The following is a 25,554-nucleotide window of genomic DNA, read 5'->3' on the forward strand; positions in this document are numbered from 1 at the left end:
ATTACAGGGCGGTCCTGCAGTCACGCGAAATCCAAGCTTTAAAAATATTTGCAAGTATGGGCCTCCCCTGGTGGCGCAGGCGGTCGAGCACAGCGCTGCGCAGCTGTCTGCAGCCTCCGCGGTGCCAGTTCGATTCCTGTCCCGCCTGGGAGAGTCCTACATGGCACCACAGACCTCTCCTGTCTCCCCGCTGCTCCCCTCAACAGTGTCCTTCTGCCTGTTCTGTTCTCCGCTCTGTCTCTGGTGGATCCTCTCACCCTCGCACACCTCTGGCCTGTACCCCAGTGCTTGTATAAATAAATAAATCTTTTTTTTTTTAATAAATAAATCTTAAAAAAAAAAAAAATTTGCAAGCTTGAAGACAACCATAAGAAAAAAAGGACTTTAAAGAGACAGTCCCCTTTTCTTGAAGGAGGAAAAGGCGCTTCTAGGCCTTTCTCTTTACTCTGTACACACACTCCTGGTGCAGTCAGAGCCCGCCAGGCCTGTAGTGGGAGACGCGGAGGGCCTGCTGGGCTGCCCTCAACAATCACTGCTCAGGCCCTCTTGAGTCTCCTACAGAAGAGCTAATCTCTCTAATGGGAGTGGGCGAGGGTGCGGGGCACACTCCCGGGTGGGAGCTGAGCTGTGTATACACCACGACCACCCAGCCCGGCCCTTTGCACGCATATTTCCCTGAGCAGGTTCCGAGCCAGAGTGCCAAGGGGAGGCGACCTAACTGCGACCTAGAAGCAGAAGCCAGGACACACCTGGGCACGGGGCCCACAGGGGTGCCGCAGCCCCTGCCTGGGAGAAGCAAGGTCGGCAGGGGCTCCAGAGCTCCCATGGGCACCACGAAACTTTTGAGCACCAACACGGTGCTGCGGGTGCTGCGGTGCTCGCATTTTTTGGGGACCCGCCCGCTGACTGCGATGAAATCGCTGTCTGCCTGCCCCAGTGGGTTCCGAGGTGGGTTCAGCGCTTCCACCTTGCGGCGCAGGCCGTTCCTCGATTGCACAGACAGGCGCCTCAGACTGGGCGCCTGATGGCCACCACGACCCAGAAGCAAACCGCAAGACCGGCCCTGTAACGGCAAAGCGCCGTCCTCTCGTTCTTCCTGCAAAAGCAGAGCCTTCCCTGTCCACGCCGTCCCCTCTGCTGCTTCCTCTCAGCAGGCTCCCTGTCCTGGGCACTTATTTCCCACATCGCTGCCCAGAGGTAAAGTCATTGTGAGGCAACGAGCGCTACTCACCACCAAGGAGTTTAAAAACTCCGCGAGGTCCGCACAGGCGGCCCAGGCTGGAGTGTTTGGAGTCTGCAGTTGGGGGATGTGGCTGGGGCTGACCTGTTGCACACGCTGCCTGACCACCTAAGATCCCACCTAAGATCCGCACTGTGGCCACCCAGGGTGACAGTCAGTACCTGCCAACCCCTGCCCTGGGGCAGGAGGGCCATGGAGCACCTGGGCCAACTGCTGGCCTGGACTGCAGAGCACTTCCTCAGCAGGCCCCGCCCCAGCCCGCGGACGCCCTTCCTGCCACGCCTGTCCCTGAGCAAAGGTCTGAGGGTCAGAGGAAGAGAAACCCCCACAGGTGCTCACTGGGCTGTCAGACCTGCAGATCCCGCCGTAGTCAGCAGTGGGGGAGCTGGGTGCCCCAGGAGACACAGAGGGAGAGTCTGGAGGCAGGAGATGCCCCCTTCAGAGAAGACGCTGCCTGGGGGGCAGCTGGCTCTCGGCTGTCCCAGACCAGCGGGGGCTTCGCCCTGGACTCAGCCCCGAAGACTCCCGACTACATCGTGGGGCCTTTGCTCACAACGATGGTCAGCCTCCTTTCAAGTGTCTGTGACCCCTCAAACCCCCTAACCCAGGCGATGTCCCTCCATCCCGCGTGGGCAAGCGGCGGCGGAGCGAGGTCAAGGCCGGCAGGGGTGTTGTTATGACACACACAAGCGCGCTGCAAAACACACACACAGGGACAGCCGCTGCCCAGAGAGGCTGAGAGGACCCGGGACATTTTTAGAAGGGTATTTTCTGCCCTGGCCTGCTGACACTGGCTGCGGCTTCGTTCCTCCGCGGGTTTTACCGTCTTCAGGGATCCCAGGGCCGGGCCAGCTGAGTGGGACCCTCCGCCCACCCTCCCGCCCTCTGCACCTGAATTCCTGGCAGGTCCCTCCTGGAAGAGGGGCAGGGGCCACATGCCCTGCTGACGTCTGTCCGTCTGTCCGTCTGCAGAGACGACAGAACTCACATCCCAGCCCCCTCCAGGCGCTTTTAACCTTCAACCCCTTCAACCCCTGGCCCCGGCCCCGGAGCTTAAAGCGAGTCGCCCCCGAGCTTAAAGCAAGTCGGGACTCTGAGAGCGCAGGACTCTGTTCGGTTCCGGCCTGTGTCAGTCGCGCTGGTGTTCAAGGCTCCCCCACTCCGGCCCGGCTCGCGCCCCGGCACCCCCCGCACCCCAAGCGCTTCCTGGGGCGCCGCGGCGTCGGGGTGCGGGCTCCGGTCAACCGCGAGCCGGCTGCGACCTCCGGGCTCCGGACGGCCGCGGGGGGGTGGGGGGGTGCGCCGCGCCCTCGCCCTTCGGGGCAAAGTGAGTCTCACCAACCCGGAGCCGGGGCTCGCGGCGCCGGGGCCCCGAAGGGCAACGTCCCGCCCCCTGCGGGGTGACTCGGGGCGCTGCTCCCCGCCCGGGCTCCCCGCGGTCCGGGCAGGCCCCCCGCTGCCCCGTCTCCCCCGGGGGGCAAGGGCGGGGGCCCGGGAGCTCCCGGCAGCGTCGGGGCGCCCGGCCGGCGCGCGGGCAGGAGGCGGGGCCGGCGCCGGGAGCCCCGCGGGGCTCGGCGCGGGCACCTGCGCGCAACAAGTGCCGGGCGGAGCGCGGGGCCGGGGCGGCGGCAGCGCCCCGGGAGCCGCCGGCCCTCCGCTCGGGGAGCCCCGCCGGGCGGGGCGCCGGACCCCGCGAGCCGACGCGCCCCTCGCCCCGGGCCCGGCCCGGCGAGCCCGGCCGAGGCCGCCCCCCGCCCCCGCGGGCCGGGGTCCCCCGCCGGGCCCGCGCCCGCCCCCCCGCCCCGGCGGGACCTCACCTCGGGCGGGAGCCGGCGGCAGCGGAGGGCGGGGGGGCTCAGCGCATCCTGGGGTCGCCGCGCGCGGGGAGCGGGGCCGCGCGGAGCCCGCAGAGTTATGTAACCCGCAGGGGCCGCAACCGGGACGGAGGCGGCGGCCCGCGGCACTTCCGCCTCCCGCGCCGGGCCGGCGGCGCAGCCGGAAGCCCATTGGCCACGGGCGCCCACGTGGGCGCCGCCTCCCGACGCCGACGGCGCCATCTTCGAAGAGGGCGGGTCTCGCGCGAGGCGGGGACGCCGGTGGGCGGGGCGGGAGCCGGAGTCTGGGTTCGGCCCGCGCCCTGCGCGCGGCTCCGGTTCTGGGCTGACCCTTCCTTTCCTGGTGGGAACGCGGGTCCCGGCCTGGTGTGGGGAGGCAGCACCAGGCCTGTCTCCCCACGAAGCCGTGTCGGGCCGGGGCGGGCGGCCCCCCAGCCGCAGGAGGGGCTCTGGCGCGGGGTCTGGTCAGTGTTGTCGCGAGGGACCCGTGTGCAGCAAAATCTGATGCTCGCCTTAGCGCAGCTGGGTCTTCGCTTTCAAACAGCCCACATCGCCGCGGGGAGGACCAGAACCTGCTCACAGCCGGAGACTAGAATGGTCAGCCCTGGAGGGACTGAATTCGTACCCAGCTGACTCCGCGTTCTCGCAGGATAAAGCACTTGTGCACACCCCGTGAAGTAACGCCATGTCAGAATGTTTTTAAGAAGCACATTCTAGGCCTCCCTGGTGACGCAGGGGTTAAGTCAGCACTAGGAAGCTATCCGCAGCCATCCCGGGCCAGGGAGCTGACCCCCAGGCAGGGAGCTACCCACAGGGCGCCGCAGCCCTCGCCTGTCTCCCCGCTGCTCCCCTCAGCCGTGGATTTCAGTCAAACTACCTGTTCTGTTCCCCACTCTGTCTCTGGGGAGTCCTGTCACCGCCCCACCCCCATCCCCACCCCACCATGCACCCCAGACCCCAGCTATTGTATGCATAAATAAATAAACCTCTAAGATAAAATAAAACAGCATATTCTAACATTTTGACAAGATAAAGGTACGGGAAGAGATAGATGCTTTGCAGGTGATGAGTAGAAAGAGATCAAGAGCAGCACAGCCCACAGGCAAGTAGGGCCATCTACTCACTACAGAAGATGAGAGTAGTGGCTGGCGGAACCTTGACGTAGGTGAGGCAACCTGCATTTTCTTTTCTACAACAGTTTCTCTAAGTTGCTATTTTTTTTAAAAGGCTGGAAAATCCTTTGGACTAAAGGAAGATTAGTATAAAACTATTCACCACTCCGTACAGTTACCTGTTTAAGTACCAAAGTGTTGTGCTACTGCGAGCAAAGATGGGCTTGGTGAACCTCGTTCCTTTGGAACATTGTGAGCACTCTGCACAAATTTATACTTAATGTGTCATTATTAAATGATAATTAGACTTGTTGCAAAAAATTATATAAGATCGATTAGAAACACCCACACAACGCTGCAAGATAAATGAGGGTGGGGCAGTAGAGAATGAGGTGGGGGTGTGAAATGCATACTTTGAAGTCCCACATTGATACCGGAATTGTCAGGCCTAGTCTCCCAGCCGGGATCGGATTTCAGGCTGCAGGGCAGCGCTGAGCCCCAGCCGCGAGACCCCCACGGGTTGGTGTCTCACGAAGCCGCAGCAGGAACTTCGCAGATGCTCAGGCAAGCAAGCGAGAAGAGGCAGGTTCGTTTATAGAAAGAAAAAGTTTATTGAGGAGAAAAAAGAACAGAAATAAAGTGGGACTCCCAGGCCAGGGAACCAGGCCTGGGAGGGCAAGGAAGCCAAAGCAGAGTCGTGTCTTAGGGAATATAGACCTTTTTTCCCTCATTATTCTAAATCTTCACCAGTCTCTTTGTGATTGGTTAGTTCTCGGCTGTCTTACTTAATTTGCTACTGAGTGGGGGATCTTCACATTCCTTATCTAACAGCTTTCTCTTTCCCCATTTGTTGCATCTTTAAATTTATGGCCCAGTCTTCTGGATGGGCATCCCTGCATTGAAGTTAAACAGCTGCCCTTCTAATGTGACCATACATTAAACCACTCTCCATTTCCCCGATCTCCGCCTCCCTTTACCACCTGAAGGAAACCAGGACCAGCGTTAACAATGTTGTCCTTGGTCCTGGCATGTTTGTTTTTCCTAATGGAATGGGTTACTTTCCCTTGCTTGTCCTTATCTCTGAAGCCTCCCTAAATTTTTCAGAGGTCCCCTCCTGCACTATCCCTAAAACTGCCTAATAACCCTAGCTTGCCCTGTCTCAACATCACTTCCAGGCAGGCTGCAGATTTAACTCTAACCTTTCTGGAATCCACCTTAAAGAGAAGAATTGACAAGATTCAGGGAGGCAATGTGTTAGAAATGAAACACTGGCAAAAGGCCTTTTTTCCTGTACCTTCTTCTCATTTAAATAACCACGGTGGGCCTCCCCGGTGGCGCAGTGGTTGAGCGCTGGGTTGCGAAGCTGCCCACAGCCTCTGGCAACACCAGTTTGATCCCCAGCCACTGGGTGAGGATCCCATGTGGCACGCAGACCTCTCCTGCCGCCCGCTGCTCCCCTCAGCAGTGTACTTAGGTCCTTCTGCCTGCTCTGCTCCCCGCTCTGGCTCTGGTGAATTCTCTCACCCTCCTGCGCTTCTGACTGTACCCAGTGCTTGTATAAATAAATAAATAAATCTTTAAAAATAAATAAATAAATAAATAAATAACCACGGTACGGCCTCCCCAGTGGATCAGCAGGTTGAGTGCCGCAGTGTGAAGCTGTTCGCAGCCTCTGCAGTGCGGGTTCAATCACCGGCCAAGGAGAGGCCCACATGGCGCAGCAGCAGACCTCTCCTGTCTCCCTGCTGCTCCCCTCAGCAGTGTGTTGCAGTAGATCTGCCTGTTCTGTTCCCCACTGTCTCTGGTGAATCCTCTCACGCCCCCCCCACACCTCTGGCCTGTACCCCAGTTCTTGTATGCATAAATAAATCTTTAAAAAAATAAAATGAGGGGCCTCCCCGGTGGCGCAGCGGTTGAGCGCTGGGTTACGAAGCTGCCCGCAGCCTCTGCAGTGCCGGTTCGATCCCAGCTGCTCCCCGGCCACCGGAGGAGGGTCCCACATGGCGCGCAGACCTCTCCTGCCGCCCGCTGCTCCCCTCAGCAGTGTACCTCGGTCCTTCTGCCTGCTCTGCTCCCCGCTCTGGCTCTGGTGAATCCTCTCACCCTCCCACGCTTCTGACTGTACCCAGTACTTGTATAAACAAAACAAACAAACAAACAAATAAATAAAACATGCCTCTATAAAAAAAAAGTATTAAAAAAATAAAATGAGTGATTATTTTTTACATCCCTTTAATAAGAGTATCAAAGATTGCACTCATGACAAGTTTTTCAAGTCATATAAAGCAATCTTCATTTTTAATTCAAATTAAATCCAAGCTGCACTTTTATTCTTTCTTTAATAGTTGGTTTTTAAAAAAGATTTATTATTTTAAAAGATTTATTTATGCATGCAAGAGCTAGGGTACAGGCCAGAGATGCCGGGGGTGAGGAGATTCACCAGAGACAGAGTGGGGAGCAGAACAGGTGGATCCACTGAAATCCACTGCTGAGGGGAGCAGCGGGGAGACAGGAGAGGTCTGCTGCGCCCTGTGGGTGGCTCCCTGGCCGCCCTGGGGGATCAAACTCAAAGCTTCCCAGTGCTGTGCTTAACCCCTTGCGCCACCAGGGAGGCCCAAGGCTCCTAATTTTCTGTTAAAGCACCAATATCCTTCCCCGCCCTCCCTCCCCCCAAACATCTTATAAAGCAACTAAAAAATTTTTTTTCAATTGAGGTAATGTTGTAGAGCAACCCCGATACAAAACGGGGTGCCTGACTGTGGGTCCTCACCCGCGCACTTAAAAGGACTTATCCATGCTCTACTGCAGGCGCACGCGAAAGGTTAATAAAAGGTTTATTGACAAGGGAAGGGGAAATGAGGAAATGGACAGCTCTGGGAGAAAAGTGGGAGACAAAGTTTTAAATGCGTCCTACCCGATCCGCCGATCAGGAATCCCAAAATGGCGATCTGAGAGCTGGCCGCCAGCCAGGAGCGGTGAAGCCAGGAGGCGAGCAATCCCGAGCCAGAGCCCCCAAGGCCCACGTGTCTGGTTTTTATATCCAACCTGGCTGCCCAACTCCACCCTCAGGTCCCGGCCACCTTCCCTCTGGTGGTGACGGGATTTGTCTTTCCCAGTGTCCTGATGGCTTTGGCCTGGAGTGGGGGTGGCGTCCACAAAGCCTGCGTGGGATTATCTCAGGACATCCTCTCCCCCTGACAGTAACACTGGTTTACAACACTGTGCGTGGTTTGGGGGAACAGGCTCACGCTCCTCAGATGGATAACGCACACCAGCCCCACCTGAGCACCCTAAGCCACCCGCTCCCTCCCCGCTGCCTCCGCCCCAAACTGGCCGTTTGGACACTATTCCCCAGGGGGCCGGGAGAGCTTTCTGGGCTCCTCGGAGCTGAGGACAGCGAAGCTGTAAACGGCCGCGCTGACCCTGGCAAGGCGCGCGGGGGGGGGGGGGTGCTGGAAAGAGCTCGGTTTTCTACTTTCAACCGCTGCCCCGCGGCGCCGGCGTCGGCAACCGGGAAACGCGCGGCAGCAGGGCGGAGCCAGCAAGCGGCCTCCACCGGCCTGAACGTCGCCCCCCACCCCAAGGTTCGGGGGGTCGCTGAGACTCGGGGGGCTCACTGCTCAAAGCAAGACTGGGCCCCGACCTCCGGGCCTCGGTCCCCGGCGACCCAAATCTCAGGTCCACATCTCGGTTCCGAATTTCTTTCGGGTTCCGGGGTGTCCCCTCTACCACGAAGCACCACGTCCCTGCGGGGGTCACCCTAACGTCCCGCTCCCTCGGGTGGACGCGCACCGAGCTCGCCGGGGAGACCCGGCCAGCAGAACCGGAAACACGTGCCTGGAGAACAGGAAACTACAGCTCCCAGCAAGCTCTGCGGGCCCGCGCCCTCCGTCGGGGGCTCGATTGGTCAACCCACGAGCAGGACGGCCCCCTCGGCGGCCATGGCAGCCAATCACAGGGCAGGGTCGTGCACAGGCGCAGAGCGGGCGCGCCCCGCCGCCTCGGGGAGCCCCGGCCTGGGCTGCGTGGGGCGTGGGGTGTCTCCCGCGGGCGCAAGGTCTCGGCCTCGCTGCTTCCGCCCGGGCGGCGGGGAGTTTCTAAGGTGTCGAGTCCCGGAGCGCTAAGAGGGTCCTGGCCGGGGAGTCAGCCTCTCGACGCCGGCCCGGGAGCGCGGCTGCAGGCGCAGATCTTCCCGGTGCTGGGGAGCGCGGGGCGGGGGGGGGGGGGATAGGGCGCGCGGGGAATGGGCCCCTCCAAGGTCTGTTCGCTTAGCTCCGTCCCGAAGTCCCTGTGGCGACTTGAAGGGGGCAACCACCCCCCCATGGCGTCCCCGCAGGCGACTGCAGGCGCCCAGGTGACACCACCGCCTGCTCCCATTCCCAGTCCTGGTCGCTGCGCCCCGGCCTCCGCCCGGCGCCCCTGAAGAGGAGCTCTCCCTCTGCTCAGATCTCACGTCTGAGCCGAGAACGACCCAGGACTTCTTTAAAATTAGTTTTCATTAAAATGAAGGTTACTGCTAGAGTTCTTTTGTTTCTAAGCAGATTTTCGAAGGAGCACTTTTTTTGGTAAACTTTTTTTTTCCTGGAACCAAATATAATATATGATTACGTACGTGAATTTCTGGAGCGGTTAGCAAGCATGTGAGAAGCTCCCCAGTGGGGGCTGGCTGGTGTCAGGTGGCCACTAGTGGCCGTGCAGTTCCCACTCTGGGCTCCGATGTGGCTGACCTTCACGCTCAGGCGTGTACAAGGCCTGCGGCCATCTGGCCCTCACCCTTTCCAGGGGCCTGGACTTGGTGGTGGGAAGGATGCTTTGCTCCTCTCAGACCTCCACATGACCTGCCCTGCCATGAGTAGTAATTACTGTTACGGGAGCATACTGGATACTTGGTTCATCATCTAACTTACTCTTCAGGAAGAGGAGGATTTATGCCATGAATGTGGAAATTCACCGTTCCAGATGAGATTTCTTTCACAATTAACTTCAGCTTTTACACTCCCTTCTTTCTCTCCCCGCCCCTTCCATTTTGGAAGATTATGCCAAGAGATTACGAAAATACTTTAAAAAAAAACAACATAAACATGAATGTAATAAAAGTGCTTTCCTGGGTCTCCCTGGTGGTGCAAGTGGTGAAGTCTCCACACTGTGAAGCTATTCGCAGCCACTGCAGCATCCCCAGCCAGGGAGCTACCCACATGGCGCAGCAGACCTCTTCTGTCTCCCCGCTGCTCCCCTCAGCAGTGGATTTCAGTCCATCTACCTGTTCTGCTCCCCTTCTGTCTCTGATGAATCCTCTCACCTTCCCACACCGCTGACCTACACACCAGCTCTTGTATGCATAAATGAATCTTCAAAAAAAAAAAGTGCATTAATGTGATTAGTATACAGAAAAATAATTAAAATCTGAATGTCAGTTACTGTGAAAGATGCATTTCCAGGTGTTGCGTTATCGTGCACTGGTATTTAAACACATTTGCCAGATGTAATTCAAGTTGCTCTGACCACAAGAAATATAAGGAAGAGAGCAGTGGGGGCCAGTGAGATACCTGCTGTTCAAATGATGGCTTTTCACCCTCCTATGTGCAGTGTCAGCTGATGGGGATAGATGACACAAGGTTGTCATGAGTTCAGAGATTGACATTAGCCTAACTCAGAGTTAGTGCTGTTAACAAATACTGGATGGAACGCAGTATAGGGCTGAAAAATGAAATGTCAGAGCTTATTGCTGAAGATGGTTAACTGCATTTTACAGCGTGGATGTTGACACCATGCAGAGTAAAAAAATCTGTACAGGGCCTCCACTGGTGGCACAGCGGTTGAGCGCTGGGCTGTGAAGCTGCCGGCAGCCTCCGCAGTGCTGGTTTGATCCCGGCTACCGGCGAGGGTTCCATGTGGCGCGCGGACCTCTCCTGCCACGCCCGCTGCTCCCCTCAGCAGTGTATTTCGATCCTTCTGCCTATTCTGTTCCCCACTCTGGCTCTGGTGAATTCTCTCACCCTCCCGAGCTTCTGACTGTACCCAGTGCTTGTATAAATGAATAAATAAATCTTAAAAAAAAAATCTTTGTACTGAAGAAATCAACTCGAACGAATTTCTGGGATTTTGTTGTTGATGCAGTGATGAAAATGCACACTCACTTACCTAACACGAGTGCTGGGTTATCAGGGTCACTGTCTTCATTGATGAAAACAGCATTACTCCAGTGGAATTCGGGTGTCAACAGTTTACACTTTGTAATTTAAGAAACTGGAATTTAGGACCTTCCTGGTGGTGCAAGGGGTTAAGACTCAACCAATGAGGCTATCCGCAGCCTCTGCAGTAGCAGTTCAATCCTTGGCCAGGGAGCAACCCACATGGCACAGCAGACCTCTCCTGTCACCCTGCTGCTCCCTTCAGCAGTGTATTTCAGTGGATCTGCCAGTTCTGCTCCCCACTGTCTCTGGTGAATCCTCTCACAGCCTCCATACCTGTGGCCCGTACCCCAGTTTTGTATGCATAAATAAATAAATCTTTAAAAAAAAGAAGCTGGAATTGAGTTGTTATTCTCAATGAAGTTGGACTCGATATCTTTTTGTTGCAACAGGTGATAGTCTATTCCTCTCTCCCACTGAAAAGACACAGAAAAGGCCTGCCCCTGTAATTCAGGGAGTTAAAAGTAAAGTGACATTTCACAGTAAATGCCTTGTGGAGTCAGGCCCCGAGACTGTGTACTTACAATCATGCTGCCAGTAATCTACCAGTTTATGGCAGGTGTGCGCAGCAGGTTAATCTGAAGGGCGTGTTGTTCATTAAACTTCGTATCCCTTTAAGCTTCCAGTAGGAATTGTTTTTGCACCTGTTCACAATGTACTACGTGAGCTTCATGAGAACTGTAAACTGGTCTGTTCTGGTTCCGTAGATTACCAGCCTGTGGGGGCGACCCCCCCCCTCCCGTCTTCACGGCCCCTCTGGCAGCAGCAGTTTCTGGGAAAAGCGTCAACGCGAAACGCAGCCGACGCCGCGGGGCCCGAGCTGGAGCCAGCGCAGGACAAGGAAGGAGGCGGGAAACTCCAGGCCAAAACGACAGAGGCCGGTGCCCGGCAGAAAAGGCAGACGGGCGTGCCCTTGGGGCCCGGGCCGGGCGTGGGGCGCCGCCGCCGCTCGCCAGGGCACCGGCTGCTTCGCCTGCCGCCCGCCGTGGCCCGGCGGCTCCCGGGCGCGGCTCTCGGCCGCAACCCCCGACCGCCGCCCGGGCTGCTCCCGCAGGGGACGTCCGGGCCGGCGAGGAGAGGCGGGTTTAAACCGGGTTCGGGCTCGGGCCCGTCTAGGGGGAGACGCCACGACATTTCGTTGAACTTCCGACGCCGCGAGGGGCCGGGGCGCGCGCGGGGAAGCCTGAGGCCGCCGCGCCACCCTCGCCCGCGGGCCCGACGCGCGCGCTCGGCGGCCTCCGTGGGGCGCCTGTGAGGCGCTGCCGCTTGGGACGGGCGGGCGGGCCCGGAGAGGGGCAGGGTGACTCCGGGCCCGGCGATAAACGGGGGTAAAGCCGCCCGCTCCCGGGACGCGGGGAGACGCGGCCGGGCCTCGGGCAGCAGCGCCAGCCGCGGGGCCCCCCGTTCCCGCCGCCGCCGCCCACCAGCCCGGCGCGCCCCGGGCCCCGCCCCCAGCGGCGCGGAGGCGGAAGTGCCAACGAGAGGCCGCGCCAGAGCGGCCCGTCCGCCGGGAGCCGGAAGCCGCGCGCCCACTTCCGGCGCGTGGCCGGGCGTTCGCCGGGGCCGCTGGAGCCCCTGCCCCCCACCGCGACGGGCTGGGGAGCGGCGGCCGGTGCCCCCCGGGGCCCCCGGGCGCGGCTCAGGGGCAGCGAGGGTGTCGGCCGAGCGAGAGCGGGGCGCGGCCGCCGCGGGGGTGATGCCCGCGCTCGCGCGCGGCTGGATTGCGGCGCCGCCGCTCACGCTCCAGGCGCGGGGGCTGGGGCTGGGGCTGATGCCCGGAGGCGCTGGGCCAGCAGCCGAGGCCCCGCGCCCCGCGCCCCGCGAGATCCTCACGGCCTGCGCTCAGGTGGCCGCCCGAGGCGAAGGCCGGGCCCGGCGTCTCCAGCAGGTCCTGCCCGGGTCCCTGATAGTGTTTCCTTGGCGGTTGCGCGTGCACTTTTGCGTTGGCGATTCGCGAGACGAGCCCTTCTCGACGGGCTTTCCCGGGCACAGAGTCCGGGTTCATCATCCCGGCGGGTGGAGGCCGAGCAAACGCTTTTCACGAGAGTGACGGGCCTTCATGAATAAACCCCCAGCGCAGCCTCTAAGCCGCAGGAGAACTGCCCCTGCTAAGCAACTGATGCCTCCTGACTGAAGCTGGACACAGGGTTGGCTCGACCCGGCCCTTCGTCACGCTGACAGCTCTGTATGGGCCAGGGAGGCGCTTAACCACCCCTGGGGACTCTGCCATCACAGAGGAGCAGATCTGGAGCAGCTGGAGTGGCCCCTCCTGGCCATCTTGACCAAGAGGCCGCTAGATTCAGCATCAGGACCAGGGGGTGACAAGAGACAGTGGGCTGGTGGATTTTCAGAGAGCACCCAGGAAGCTAGGATGCCGGGTGAGAAGGACCAGAGGGGACCCAGAGAGTGAACACAAGAGAGATGGTAACCTCATCTCCTTGGGAAAATTAGGAAAATGTAGCGTGAGCGCATTTTACCCCTGGGAAGACGTGTTACCGAGGCTTCCGACAATTCACACCACTGAGCTCAAAGGCTCACCTTTATTTTGACTCAAGGCAGGGCCATATTTTTAAGGTATAGATGGGCAGCTTGGAACTGAAGAGAAAATGCGAGAGCATGTTGTCTGACCTCATTTTACTGATAAGGACTGGAGTTTAGGCATCACAGAGCTCAGTTACTGGCTGGCTGCAGCCTTAGAAAGGCAACTTGGGTCAGCAGACTCCTAATCTGGCACTTTTTCCACTGTCCCAAGCTGTCTCCCAGGCAAGTCACAGATCTGATAAGGATTTGATTTCATAATATATAAAGGACTCCAAAAGCTCAACCAAAAAAAGACAAATAACCAAAGTTTAAAAGGACAGAGGTTTTGAGTAGCCATTTCTCAAAAAAAGACACATAAACAGCCTGCACAAGAAAGACTCCGGACATCATTAGCCATCATGGAAATGCAAATCGAAACCACAGTAAGAAACCACTTCATATCCACTAGATGGCTATGAACAGACACATAATAACAGTGTGGACAAGGATGAAGAGAAATTAGAAAATTAACACACTCTAGTGTGGATGTAAAATGGTACAGACAGGCCTCCCCTGGTGGGGCAGGCGGTTGAGCGCAGCACTGTGAAGCTGTCTGCAGCCTCTTCAGTGCTGGTTTGATTCTGGCTGGCTGGCCGGCCAGCTGGCTGGCAAAAGTCCCACGTGGTGCAGCAGACCACTCCTATCGCACCCACTGCTCCCCTCAGCAGTGTATTTTGTCAGTCTGCCTGTTCTGTTCCCCGCTCTGTCTCTGGTGAATCCTCTCACCCTCCCGCGCTTCTGGCCTGTACCCCAGCTCTTGTATAAATAAATAAATAAAATATTTAAAAAAAATAAAATGATACAGACCCTGTGAAAATAGTCTGGCATTTCTGTAAAAGATTTGACATAGATGGGCCTCCCTGGTGGCACAGGGGGTTGAGCACAGTGCTGTGAAGCTGTCCACAGCCCAATACCCACATGGCACAGCAGATCTCTCTGTCTCGCCCACTGCTCCCCTCAGCAGTGGATTTCAGTCAATCTGCCTATTCTGTTCCCCGCTCTGTCTCTGGTGAATCCTCTCACCCCCACCCCCCGCATCTCTGGCTTGTATCCCAGTTTTTGAATGTATAAATTAAAAAAAATCTTTTTATTAAAAATATTTTTTTTAATTTATGCATACAAGAACCAGGGTACAGGTCACACATGCGGGGGTCGGGGGCTGGTGGTGAGAGGATTCACCAGAGACAGAGTGGGGAGCAGAACAGGCAGAATGACAGAAAACACTGCTGAGGGGAGCAGCGGGCGAGACAGAGGTCTGCGCACCATGTGGGATTCTGGCCAGCCTGCTGGGATTGAACCCGTGCTGCAGAGGCTGCAGACAGCTTCACAGCACTGCGCTCAATTGTCTGCACCACCAAGGGAGACCCATAAATAAATCCTTAAAAAAAAAAAAAAGATGACAGATTAACCATATGATGCAGCAATTCCACTTCTATGTGTACACCCAAGAGAAATGAAAACAAGTTCACACACGAGTTTGTATGCATATGTCCACAGCAACATTGTTCACAATTGCCCAAAAGTGGAAACAGCTCAAACACCCATCGATTTACGAATGAATAAACAAAATGTGCTCCATCCATTAGTTAATATTGTCCAGACCTAAAACACATATAGCACTCCACAGGCTACAACCTGGATGAATCCTGGTGACTGCTGAGTGACAGGAGGGGAGGTGTGCAGGGACAGGGAAAAACCACTAATGAGAATGGGGCTTGTTTTTAGGCTGCTGACAATGTTCTAGAATTAGGTTGTGGTGATGGTTGCCACAACTCTATGACTAAACTAACGAATCACTGAGCTATATTCTTTCAGTGGATGAATTTTCTGGTATATCACAACACACTATAAAAAATGCCATTTTTGTGTTAGAAACAATTTGGGGAAATTGCAACACTGTGTTGTGTTAATTGCTAGCTTTGTTACTGCTAATTTTGTTGGGGGTGATGATGGTATTATGGGAGGGCATTCTTATCTCTTGTGGAGAACCCCACCTGTGCGAGGGTGCGCCCTTCCCCATTTATCATGGAAACCAGGGACCACAGGAAGATCCCAAGTAGAATCATTCCACCCCTCATGGGTAAGTACAGGGCAAACCCAAGAAATACAGGAACCTTATGGGCAGGCTGCTCCACGGGGACGGGCTGCAGGAGACATTTTCTTCTGTTGGAGGGCTGACTGCAAGTTGACAGGTCTGTTTTTGCCGAGGCCTGCTGGAACAGGCATGGGCAAGGGAGACAGTGGGGGTGGGGGCTGGAGCCCTACACCCAAATGTGGCTGGGAGCCCAAGGGCCTTGTTCCAGGCCTTCAGACCCTAACGAGCTCTCCTCCACTCCAACAGAGACTTACCTGCTGAGGAAAACTGGCCTGTTAGGGAAGGTAAGGCACATCAATGGTTGAGCTTCGAGAATGAGTGATATTTAGAATGCTAGTTTTTTTAAATGATTTTTTTATTTATGCATACAAGAGCTGGGGTGTAGGCCAGATGTGCAGGGGTGAGAGGATTCACCAGAGACAGAGTGGGGAGCAGAAAAGGCAGATTTACTGAAATCCACGGCTGAGGGGAGCAGCGGGGAGACGGGAGAGGTCTGCTGCGCCATGTGGGTCATCTCCCTGGCTGGGGATCAAACTCATGCAGCAGTGACTGGCAATAGCTTGGTAGCACTGAGACTAATTCCTGTGCCACCAGGGAGACCCTGGTGTGGTAGTTTTATCACGTTTACTCAAGGCCCACGGTTGAACAGGTACCCAAGAACATTAAGATTCAGCAGTTTTTGGTTTTATGATCAGAACAGAGAAAACACACAGGTTCTTCAAAATATACCAAGAAGAAAATAAAGCTCCTATTTAAGGAAGAATCCCCATCCCAACTCTTAGAAATAAGTAGACATCTATGTTTCCTGGATTTTAGGAAAAGTCATCTTTGACTGACAAACTTGATTCAATAGATGGGTATAGGCTTAAATTACAGCCCCCAAGACACCCACTTTTTAATCCCTGCAATCTGAGGATGTTTCTTTATGTGGCAAAAGGGACTTTGCAAGGTGTGATTGAGTTAAAGGTATTGAGATGGGGAGATTATTCTGGATTCTCTGGGTGGGTCCAGCATCATCATGATGGTCCTTTGTATGGGGGACTGGAAAGTCAGTCGGGGGGTTATATGGTGACAGGCTGGAGGATGCACTCTGAGGATGGAGAGAGGGACCACAAACCAAGGAATACAAGTGGTTGCTAGGAGCTAAAAAAGAAAAAAGAAGGCAAGGCAAGGAAGATTTACCCCTCGGAGCTGCAGAAGGAACCAGCCCTGCTTAATCCTTATTTCAGCCCAGTGAAAGCAATTTTGGACTTCTGGCCTCCAGAGCTAGAAGAGGATGTTTGTGTTAAGCCACTAAGTTTATGCTCATCTGTTTCAGCACTGATGGGTGTACATATAATTAGGGACGTTATTAAGGGAGAGCAATGACACTGGCCTGGAGCGGAAGGGAGGGCGATGTGGGAACAGAACGAGGAATCAAGAGGCCCTGAGCAGTGAGAATCAGGTCTAGCATGGAAGACAAACTCTCCCAAGAGCTAACATGGTTGTTGGGAGAGGGACCTGGTTTAGTCTTCAGGGCCACCAAACGATGAAGTCCACTGGGCTGTCATTAAGTATCTGCCCCAAAGACAAGAGGTTGTGCTGCATCCGGCAGGTTGTCACCAGGATCTGATGTAGAGGGATGGCCCTGAGGGATGGCAGGGACTCACATCTATCTGAGTACTGAAGCCTATTTCTCTTGCCTGGGTGTGGGCCCATTCCAAAAGCTAAAATGATGGGGAAAAGTTCTTATTTTGTTTTTGTTTTTAAAGATTTATTTATTTACACAAGCACTGGGCACAGTCAGAAGCACGGGGTGGGGGGGTGAGAGAATTCACCAGAGCCAGAGCAGGGAACAGAACAGGAAGAGTGACGAAGTACACTGCTGAGGGGAGCAGCGGGCAGCAGGAGAGGTCTGCGCGCCATGTGGGACCCTCCTCCGGTGGCTGGGGAGCAGCCGGGGATCGAACTGGTGCTGCAGAGGCTGCGGGCAGCTTTGCAACCCAGCGCTCAACCGCTGCGCCACCGGGGAGGCCCGAAAAGTTCTTATTTTGTAAGAGCGTTAGTGTATGGGGTGGTCCCCCACCTTGGCACTATTCTGGACTAGATAACTGTTGCGGGGCCATCCTTCACACTAAGATGTTAGCTGCAACTTCAAGGCCAAGAGTAACCCTCCTTTCCCCAAGTCATAACAACCAGGAACTTTTTCAGACATTGCAGATGGCTTCTGGGGCGTGGGGTGAATTTGCTCCGCATATGAGTGTCCCTGCTGTGTGGCATGGAACAGGGAGTTGACTCACCAGTGTAGTAAGTCTTCAAGGACTCCCCAGAGAAGTCACTGCACAGTGACCAACCTGTGAATCAGGGATGTGGGGGCAGAAAGCCCTAAGGGCAGTGGGGACTGTGTGCAAAGATGGGGTGAGATGTGATGACATGTGCTGTGTGTGTGTGTACTTGTCCCTCTGCAGGAAGGAGGACCCTGAGATTCTTGGGGGAGGGGTGGGGCCTGCACAGGACCCAGCCCTGAAGTGACTGTCAGCATTAGGAGTATGTTTTAGGATGGGCACTACCTTCATTTTCTTGAGGTAGTGTAGCCATCTACCAAGAGTTCCTCTAAGCCAAGAGATCAGCTGCCTTGCCCGGGGTGACAAAGAACTGCACGCTGGGTTTTCATTTCCACTTTGAGAAAAAGAAGTGGTGGGATTATATAATGTCAGGACTTTTAACATTTTATATATATCTGCCACTTTAACAAGCTTCATTGAGGTATGATTTATATATCATAAAATTAATGTTTCAATGATTCTATCAAAAGTGCTTTGAGGGCCTCCCCAGTGGCGCAGCGGTTGAGCGCTGGGTTGCGAAGCTGCCCACGGCCTCTGTGGCGCCGGTTCGATCCCCGGTTGCTCCCCGGCCACCGGAGGAGGGTCCCGCATGGCGCGCAGACCTCTCCTGCCGCCCGCTGCTCCCCTCAGCAGTGGACTTCGGTCCTTCTGCCTGCTCTGCTCCCCACTCTGGCTCTGGTGAATTCTCTCACCCTCCCGCGCTTCTTACTGTACCCAGTGCATGTTATAAACAAAACAAACAAGTAAATAAAAATCATAAATAAATAAAAATATATGCCTCTTAAAAAAATAAAAAAAAAGTTTAAAAAAAAAGTGCTTTGATACAAAATGATCTCTCAAATGTGTCTATATGTGCGGTGTGTGTGTAAAAGCATGATCTAATTTACTGGAAATAGTATCCTATGCAGACATGTATATTCTTATGTCATGTTCACAGCCCGGAATTACAGAATATTAGAAGACTATTTGGGGATTTATATTCCAATGAACTTTTGCCTTGAAATTCTGGTGGATCACTCATCTTTATTAAAGAAGTATGCATGTCATGAAGATTGTCTAGCATGATAGCAAATGCATATATAATTATGGATAGAATTTACCCCTTAACATATTTTATAGGCTAAATAAATAAAGCAGCAGAGGGGAGAGAGATTTCATAAGGAGGCACCTGCAGGATCATCCTGATTCTCCCTCAGCAGTTGCTCGTCACCCTCTAACCAAGACCACAATTCTCTGTGACCCAATGCCCAGACCTGCCATCTTTCCACCCTGTCAGCTTCTGTGACTCCTTGCCTTCTGGGATTCCTTGCCAGTCAAATGTGCAACATCACTCCTCAGAGACCTCTTGCTTTCCTTGTAAGTCACGCAGACAGTCTTTGTGATTTACATGCAAGTAAGGGGGAGGAAAAACACAAACACCTTCCTTCTGAACAGAAAGAATGATACTTGCGCTCAGTCACCATGGTGGAGTCTGTGGTGCTGGTGAAGGTTTGAGCTCTGCCGAAAGCTTTTCCCACACTGGCTGCACTGGTAGGGCTTCTCTCCAGTGTGGATCCTCTGATGCAGTTTCAGGGTTGACTGCCGCCCAAAGCAGTTTCCACATTCTCCACACGTGTAGGGTCTCTCCCCTGTGTGGACTCGTTTGTGTCGTTTCAGCTCTGAATTCCAGGTGAAGCTTTTCCCACAGTCATCACATTTATAGGGTTTCTTTGCTGAGCGGGTGGGCTGGTGACTAAGACGTTGCAAACGGCTGCTCAAGCTTCTTTTACTTCCTTTGCTTTTCTTTAGCTCCCTCAATGGGTGGCTTTTTAGGGAGCTGCTGATGAATTCCATTTCCCTGCAATGTCTCTGGAAGTGAGTAAATGGCTTTTGAGCATTTGGGGGGCTGATATGCCTACGTGACAAGCGGGTTTCATTCCTGTTCACAGCTCTTGGTTCAGGATTCTGCAGACCACTCCCTCTGGATCTGCTGGCTGACAATACACAAGCCTTTGCTCCTTTAGCCCCCTCCTGCTGTGGATTTTCCTTGTTGTCACTTTTCATTCTGGGGGCTTCTATAATTAGAAAGAAATATGTCACTATCTGAACTTTGAAGAAGGAAACTCAGCAAGAGTCATGAAATATATGGCAAAGTCTCTCAAAGTATGGTCTTCCACTGGTTATCTGCATCAGATTCATCTGGGGCACTTGTCAAACAAGGTAGCCTGCCCCCACTGCCCCCCCACTGCTGAGTCAGATTTGGGGGCTGGGTGGGGAATGAGGTCTGGAAATATATACAGCTAACATGTTCCTGGGGTGATTCTGATTTATAGTACAGTTATGAACCAAGTTCTCCAACTCCTCCCTCCTTCCTACTCCAGGGAGAGGTTTGGGAAGGGAAAAACAAGGAAAAGCAAACCCATCAGAGCCGATTATCAACGATGAAGGAAAAGAAGGAAGGGAGCTGAAATTTTAGCATTGCAAATATACCCTTACTTACACAGACACTGAATGACCACCACAGTCTCTTCAAATGATGGTAAATCCAGTGAACGTGGTATTTTCTTTCATTGGCAGCATAAGTGCTTAGAAACTGGAATATGGGCTAGACGTGTGTTCTAATTACAGCAAATCTATAATTTCTGACCACCAGGATTAAGAATCAGGATGGAGATGAGCTGGAATGATCTGTGGGTAAGTCAGAGGACCTAATACTGTATTATCCAACAGCAGTGTGGAAAATGTGTGTGTGTGTGTGTGTGTGTGTGTGTTGCGTGTGTGAGATATTCAATAGGGCAGCCACAAGTGATGCTTCAGCACTTGAAATGTAGCTACAGTGACTAAGGAACTGAATATTAAATTTTATTTTATATCAGATTTAAATAAACAGTCCAATCAAAAATGGTTAATTGGGGCCTCCCTGGTGGCACAGGGGTTAAGACAAAACCTATGAAGCTATCCGCAGCCACTGCAGCACGAGTTTAATCTCCTGCCAGAGAGCTACCCACCTGGTGCAGCAGACCTCTCCTGTCTCCCGCTGCTCCCCTCAGCAGTGTATTTCAGTCCGCCTGTTCTGCTCCCCACTCTGTCTCTGGTGAATCCTCTCACACCCCACACTACTGGCCTGTACCCCAGTTCTTATATGCATAAATGAATAAATCTTTTAAAAAATAATGGTTAATTGATTTTCAACATGGTTGTCAGGTAATTCAATGGGGAAAGCATAGTCTTCAATAAATGGTGCTGCAACAACTGGATTTCCACATGCAAAAGACTGTAACAAAAATTATCTCAAACTGGATCAGAGACCTACATGTAAGAGCTAAACTTATCTCTTTGAAAAAAATATAGGTATAAATCTTTTATGACTCAGAATTAGGCTTTTGAGGAAATGGAATTTTAGATCTGTCACCAAGAGTACAAGCAAATAAAGAAAAAAATAAATTGGATTGCATAAAAATTTAAAATGTTTAAAGAGGGCCACTCTGGTGGCGCAAGGGGTTAAGCACCACACTATGAAGCAATCCACAGCCTCTGCAGCACGAGTTTGATGGCTGGTTGGTCAGAGAGCAACCCACACGGCGCACCCACTGCTCCCCTCAGCAGTGTATTTCAGTCAGTCTGCCTGTTCTGCTCCCCGCTTTGTCTCTGGTGAATCCTCTCACCACCCCACATCTCTGGCCTGTACTCCAGGTCTTGAATGCATAAATAAATAAATCTTAAAAAAATGTTTAAAGAATACTATCAAGCAGCAAAGACAACCCACAAGAGAGAAAATATTTGCAAATTTTATATATAGTATCCGAAATATATAAAGAACGCTTAGAACTCAACAATAGGGCCTCCCCGGTGGCACAGCGGTTGAGCACTAGTTTGCGAAGCTGCCTGCAGCTTCTGCAGCGCTGGTTCAATCCCCGGGAGCTGGGCGAGGGTCCCACATGGTGCTCAGACCTCTCCTGCCTCCCGCTGCTCCCCTCAGCAGTGTACTTCATCTGTCTGCCTGTTCTGCTCTCCACTCTGGCTCTGGTGAATTCTCTCGCCCTCCCGCGCTTCTGACTGTACCCAGTGCTTGCAAATAAATCTTTAAAAAAAAAAAAAAAAAAGTGAATCATCTTTAAAAAAAAAAAAAAAAAAGAACTCAACAATAAAAAAGAGTAACCCAAATTAAAAATGAGTGAAGGAGCTGAACGATACTTCTCCAAGGAAGATACACAATTGGCCAATAAGTACATAAAAAGATATTTGACGTCATTAGGATAATAAAAAAAAGCCTAGGGGTCTCCTTGGTGGCCTTGGGGTTAAATCTCAGCGCTATCACCACTATGACCTGAGTTCAATCCCCAGCCAAAGGGCTAACCCACATTTCTCCTGTCTCGCCCGCTGCTCCCCTCAGCAGTGTATTTCAGTCAGTCTGCCTGTTCTGCTCCCCACGCTGTCTCTGGTGAATCCTCTCAGCCCCCCTACCTCTGTCCTACACCCCAGCTCTTCTATGCAAAAACAAATAGAATTTAAAAAACACCTAATAGGATCACTATAATCAAAAAAGACCAACAATAACAAGTATTGACAAGGACGTAAAGAAACTGGAATTCTCATAGACTGATAGTGGGAAAGTAAAACGGTGCAATTAGTTTGGAAAACCAGTTTGGCAGTTACTCAAAAGGTTAAATACAAAGTTACTATACGACCCAGCAATTCTACACTTATATATGTGTACAAGAGAAATTAAAATATGTGTCCACAGAAAAGCTTGTACACTAATATTCATAACAGCATAATTGACAAGAGCCGAAAAGGGGAAGCAAGCAATACCCATCAACCGATCGATGGATAAACAAAATGTAGTCCATCCACAGAATGCATATTATTCTGCCATAAAAAAATAAAGCACTGACACTACAACATGAGTGAACCCTGAACACATTATGCTAAGGAGAGAAGCCAGCCACAGAAAGTGATACATTGTATGATTCCTTTGATAAGAAATAACCAGAAATGGGCAAATCCACAGCAGAAAGCATACCGGAGCTGCAGCAATTGGAGAGGCGAGCCATGGAGAGCACGGCCGGTGGGTACCGGCTCCTTTCTGAGGTCATGAGAATACTCTGCAATTACATGGTGGTGGTGGCGGTTGCACAAATGTGTGACTACATTAAGAACCACTAAACTATACACATAAAAAGGGTAAATTTACAGTATGAATTGTATCTCAAGAAGTAAAATGGAGAATGCAGCTTGGAAGGAAGGCACGGGTGGCTCAGTGATGAGGAACACGGCCGAGCCCTTTCGGGGATCACATGAACAGAAGTGGAGACATGACACACAGCCAGCTGCGTCCGCTGAGGCAGAAGGGAGGGTGCGGCCCACTTCGTGCAGGCCCACGAGGCCACGGGTTCGGGGGCAGGGCCTCAGTTGGAGTCACAAGGCTTTCCCGCAGGACGGACACCCTGGTCTTCTGTTCCTGAGTCCCGAGGATAAGCAAAGTTTCACTAAATGCAGCAAATCTTAAGGAAAGGAGGTTCTTTTACAGCCCTCTCTCTAACCTGCTGACCTACCCTGTCTTCACATCACCAAGACTGACTGAGGTGCCACTGTCATTCAGTCTTACAGCTCGGAAGACTGTAAAGCAGGCCGGCAGCCACGCTGGCATTTTACCAGAGACAGAGAATGCGTGCAAGGGGTCAGCGCACCTGCCGGTCACAAGAGGAGGAAGGGGTGGAAAGCTACACAGCGGGGGCTCTTTCCTCTAATAAGCAGAATGTTCATTAGGGCCCTTTTAAATAGGGGGCCCTTCTGAGTCAGGCAACTCAGTCACAGCTAGGCAGGGGGGGTTCAATGATCGTTATTTGGAGCTGTCTTCACTATAAGCTCTGACAGGGAGAGGAATAATACTTGACCACTAAAAAAATCCGGGGCACTGGATTATCGAACACAGAAAAAGCAGAAAAAGCAAACATATTTCTTAGGAACAGTGTCACTGAGATCTTTGATCACAAACATTAAAAACATGAACACGCACATGGTCCCCGCCTGAGCAGAACGCGACTCTGAATGGCAGTACAGGGCCGAGGGCGGGTAGAGCAGAGGCAGAGTGTTTACCTGGCCCAGTCGATTTGGGAGTCGGTTCCTGGAGAAGCGGCGATTTTTCCCAATGATGGGGGCTCAGGGGGTCCTGGGATCTTGCCAGGTAAGGCGCCCCCAGAGCGCTCTCCCTGGGCTGTCTCCTAGGCGTCTGCAGTTGAAAGTCTGGCAGCTCCTGTTCGCCGAGCTGAGATCCAGTTTTCTCCAAGAGCACCTTCTGCCCCTGCATGCAGACGGCCACCTGGGAACAGCCCAAGCCCCGGAGCGCACCCTGAGGACCCGCTGCTGACAGCTCGGCCCCGCCACTGCCCCGACCCCCGGGATCCCTGACCGTGGGCCGGGAGGCCGGCTCTGAGAGAGACGCTCCGGGAAGGACCCGAGAGTGGCCAGAACCAGGCCGGCACCTCCCGAGCGGCAGCCCCTAGACCCGGGGCCTTCTCACGGCCCGGGGTCAGCGGCGGGAGGGCAGCGGGCACAAGGCGCTGCCCGGCGGCCTCCCACGCTGTGCCCACCCCCGCCCTTTCCGCCGCAGGGAACGGCCCGCAGGAAGGGCAGCCGGGCCTGGGCCGGGTGAGGAGGTGGCAGCCGGGCAGCCGCAGGAAGGCTCCGAGAGCCGCGCCCAGCTGGCTCCGACCCCCCTCCATCTCCCAAGGACCCGGTCTGCTCGCGGCCTAGGCCCCCGCGGCCTCTGCCTGGGGGTGCGGCGGGGCGGGCAATGCGGCCCAAAGGGCCCTCCCTGGACGCGGCCCTCGGAAGTTGCCGCACAGTCAACGTCCTGCCCCGCGGAGCAGGATCCTGAGTGGGGGGAAGCCTCGGGGTGCTGTGTGTAGGGGGGTGACTCCCCCCAGGTTCTCGGGCACGAGGAGTGGCGAGAACCTGGGTCCTCGCTTCCTCCCCGAGCGCCTGCGGGGGGTCTCTGGACGTCGGCTACACCCCCGAGGGCTGGAGAGCGGCGGGAGGAGGCACCTGCCGCCACCCCGCCCATTTCTGGACTCTCACGGGGTGGGGGGGGGGCGCCAGGGCCCCGCGGCCCGGGTGGGGAGGGGCCCGCCCTTACCCACTGCTTGGGTCTCTTGGGCGCTCTGTGACAGTCCTCCACCAGCGCCACCAGCTCCTGGCTGCTCGCCGGACGCCGCCGCGGGAGGCGCGCCTGGATCTCGGGGGGCAGGATGGTGAGGAACTGCTCCTGCACCAGCAGCTCCAGGATCTGCTCCTTGGTGCGCAGCTCGGGCTGCAGCCACTGGCGGCAGAGCTGGCGGAGCCGGCACAGCGCCTCCTGCGGCCCGGCCACCTCTTGGTAGCAGAACCGCCGGAAGTTCTGGCGGCAGAGCTCGGGGTCCGGGCCGTCTCGGGGCTGGGGGGGCCCCCGCTTCTCCTCGAGCCTGGCTATGATGTGCCTCTCCTGCCGGGAGGAGGCCTGAGGGTCGGCCCGCGAACTCAAAGTTATCTCCATCTTAGCTGCCATGTTGGGGGCCGGGGCCGGGTCTCTCTCCCGCAAACTGCTCACGCCGCCGGGACCATGACGCGCGGGGCTCCGGATGCTGGAAACGGGGGCGCTGAGGGGCCGGGCGCGCGGCCGAGCGCGGCCTTCTCACCCGCGAGCCCGGACCCCGCGCCGGCGAGACGCCGCGGCCCCGGGGCGCGGGAGGGGGCGTCGCTCCGCCGCGCTCTCCAAGCGTCCCGCGGGCGGACGAGCCGGCGTCCCCGAGGGAGAGGCCGGGCCCGACGCACCCGAGCGGCGAGCGCGCGGGGGGCAGCGGGGCGCCGGCCCGACGGCGCAGGGCGCCGGGGAAAGTTGCGGCGCTGCTACAGGTAGGCGCGTCCACTCCCCGCGGCGGGGCGACCGCCCTCAGCCCCCCGCCGGGGCCGCGGGGTGGGCCGGGGCGGCCGGGCAGCGGCGGGGGTCGGGGCGCCGACCGGCTCCCTCCCCCGGCTCCGCAGGCCCCGCCGCGGCGGCCTCCGAGGGCGTCCCGCTCGGCCCGGCTCGGCGAAGCTGCGACACTCCTTCGCGCCCCTCAGGCCGGGAACGAGGGCGCGCCCCGGCGGGCGCCGGCGACCGCCGCGTCACGACAGCGCGGCGCCCCGCGCCCGCCTGCAGGGGAGTCGCCCCGCTGGGG

At 55.2% G+C, this 25,554-nt stretch overlaps 1 protein-coding gene across 1 annotated transcript; it reads right to left on the minus strand.

The window, feature by feature from the left end:
- Positions 1-18,829: 18,829 nt before the first annotated feature.
- ZNF174 (zinc finger protein 174) lies at positions 18,830-24,902 on the minus strand (the record flags this gene model as incomplete). Its single annotated transcript, XM_084248796.1, has 3 exons — positions 18,830-19,431; positions 23,456-23,678; positions 24,495-24,902. 3 exons carry the CDS (start codon positions 24,900-24,902, stop codon positions 18,830-18,832), a joined length of 1,233 nt encoding a protein of 410 aa, XP_084104922.1.
- Between the last annotated feature and the right edge of the window lie 652 nt (positions 24,903-25,554).

The sequence above is a fragment of the Talpa europaea genome, assembly GCF_964194135.1.
Source record: "Talpa europaea genome assembly, chromosome: 12".
Classification (NCBI taxonomy): Eukaryota; Metazoa; Chordata; class Mammalia; order Eulipotyphla; family Talpidae; genus Talpa; species Talpa europaea.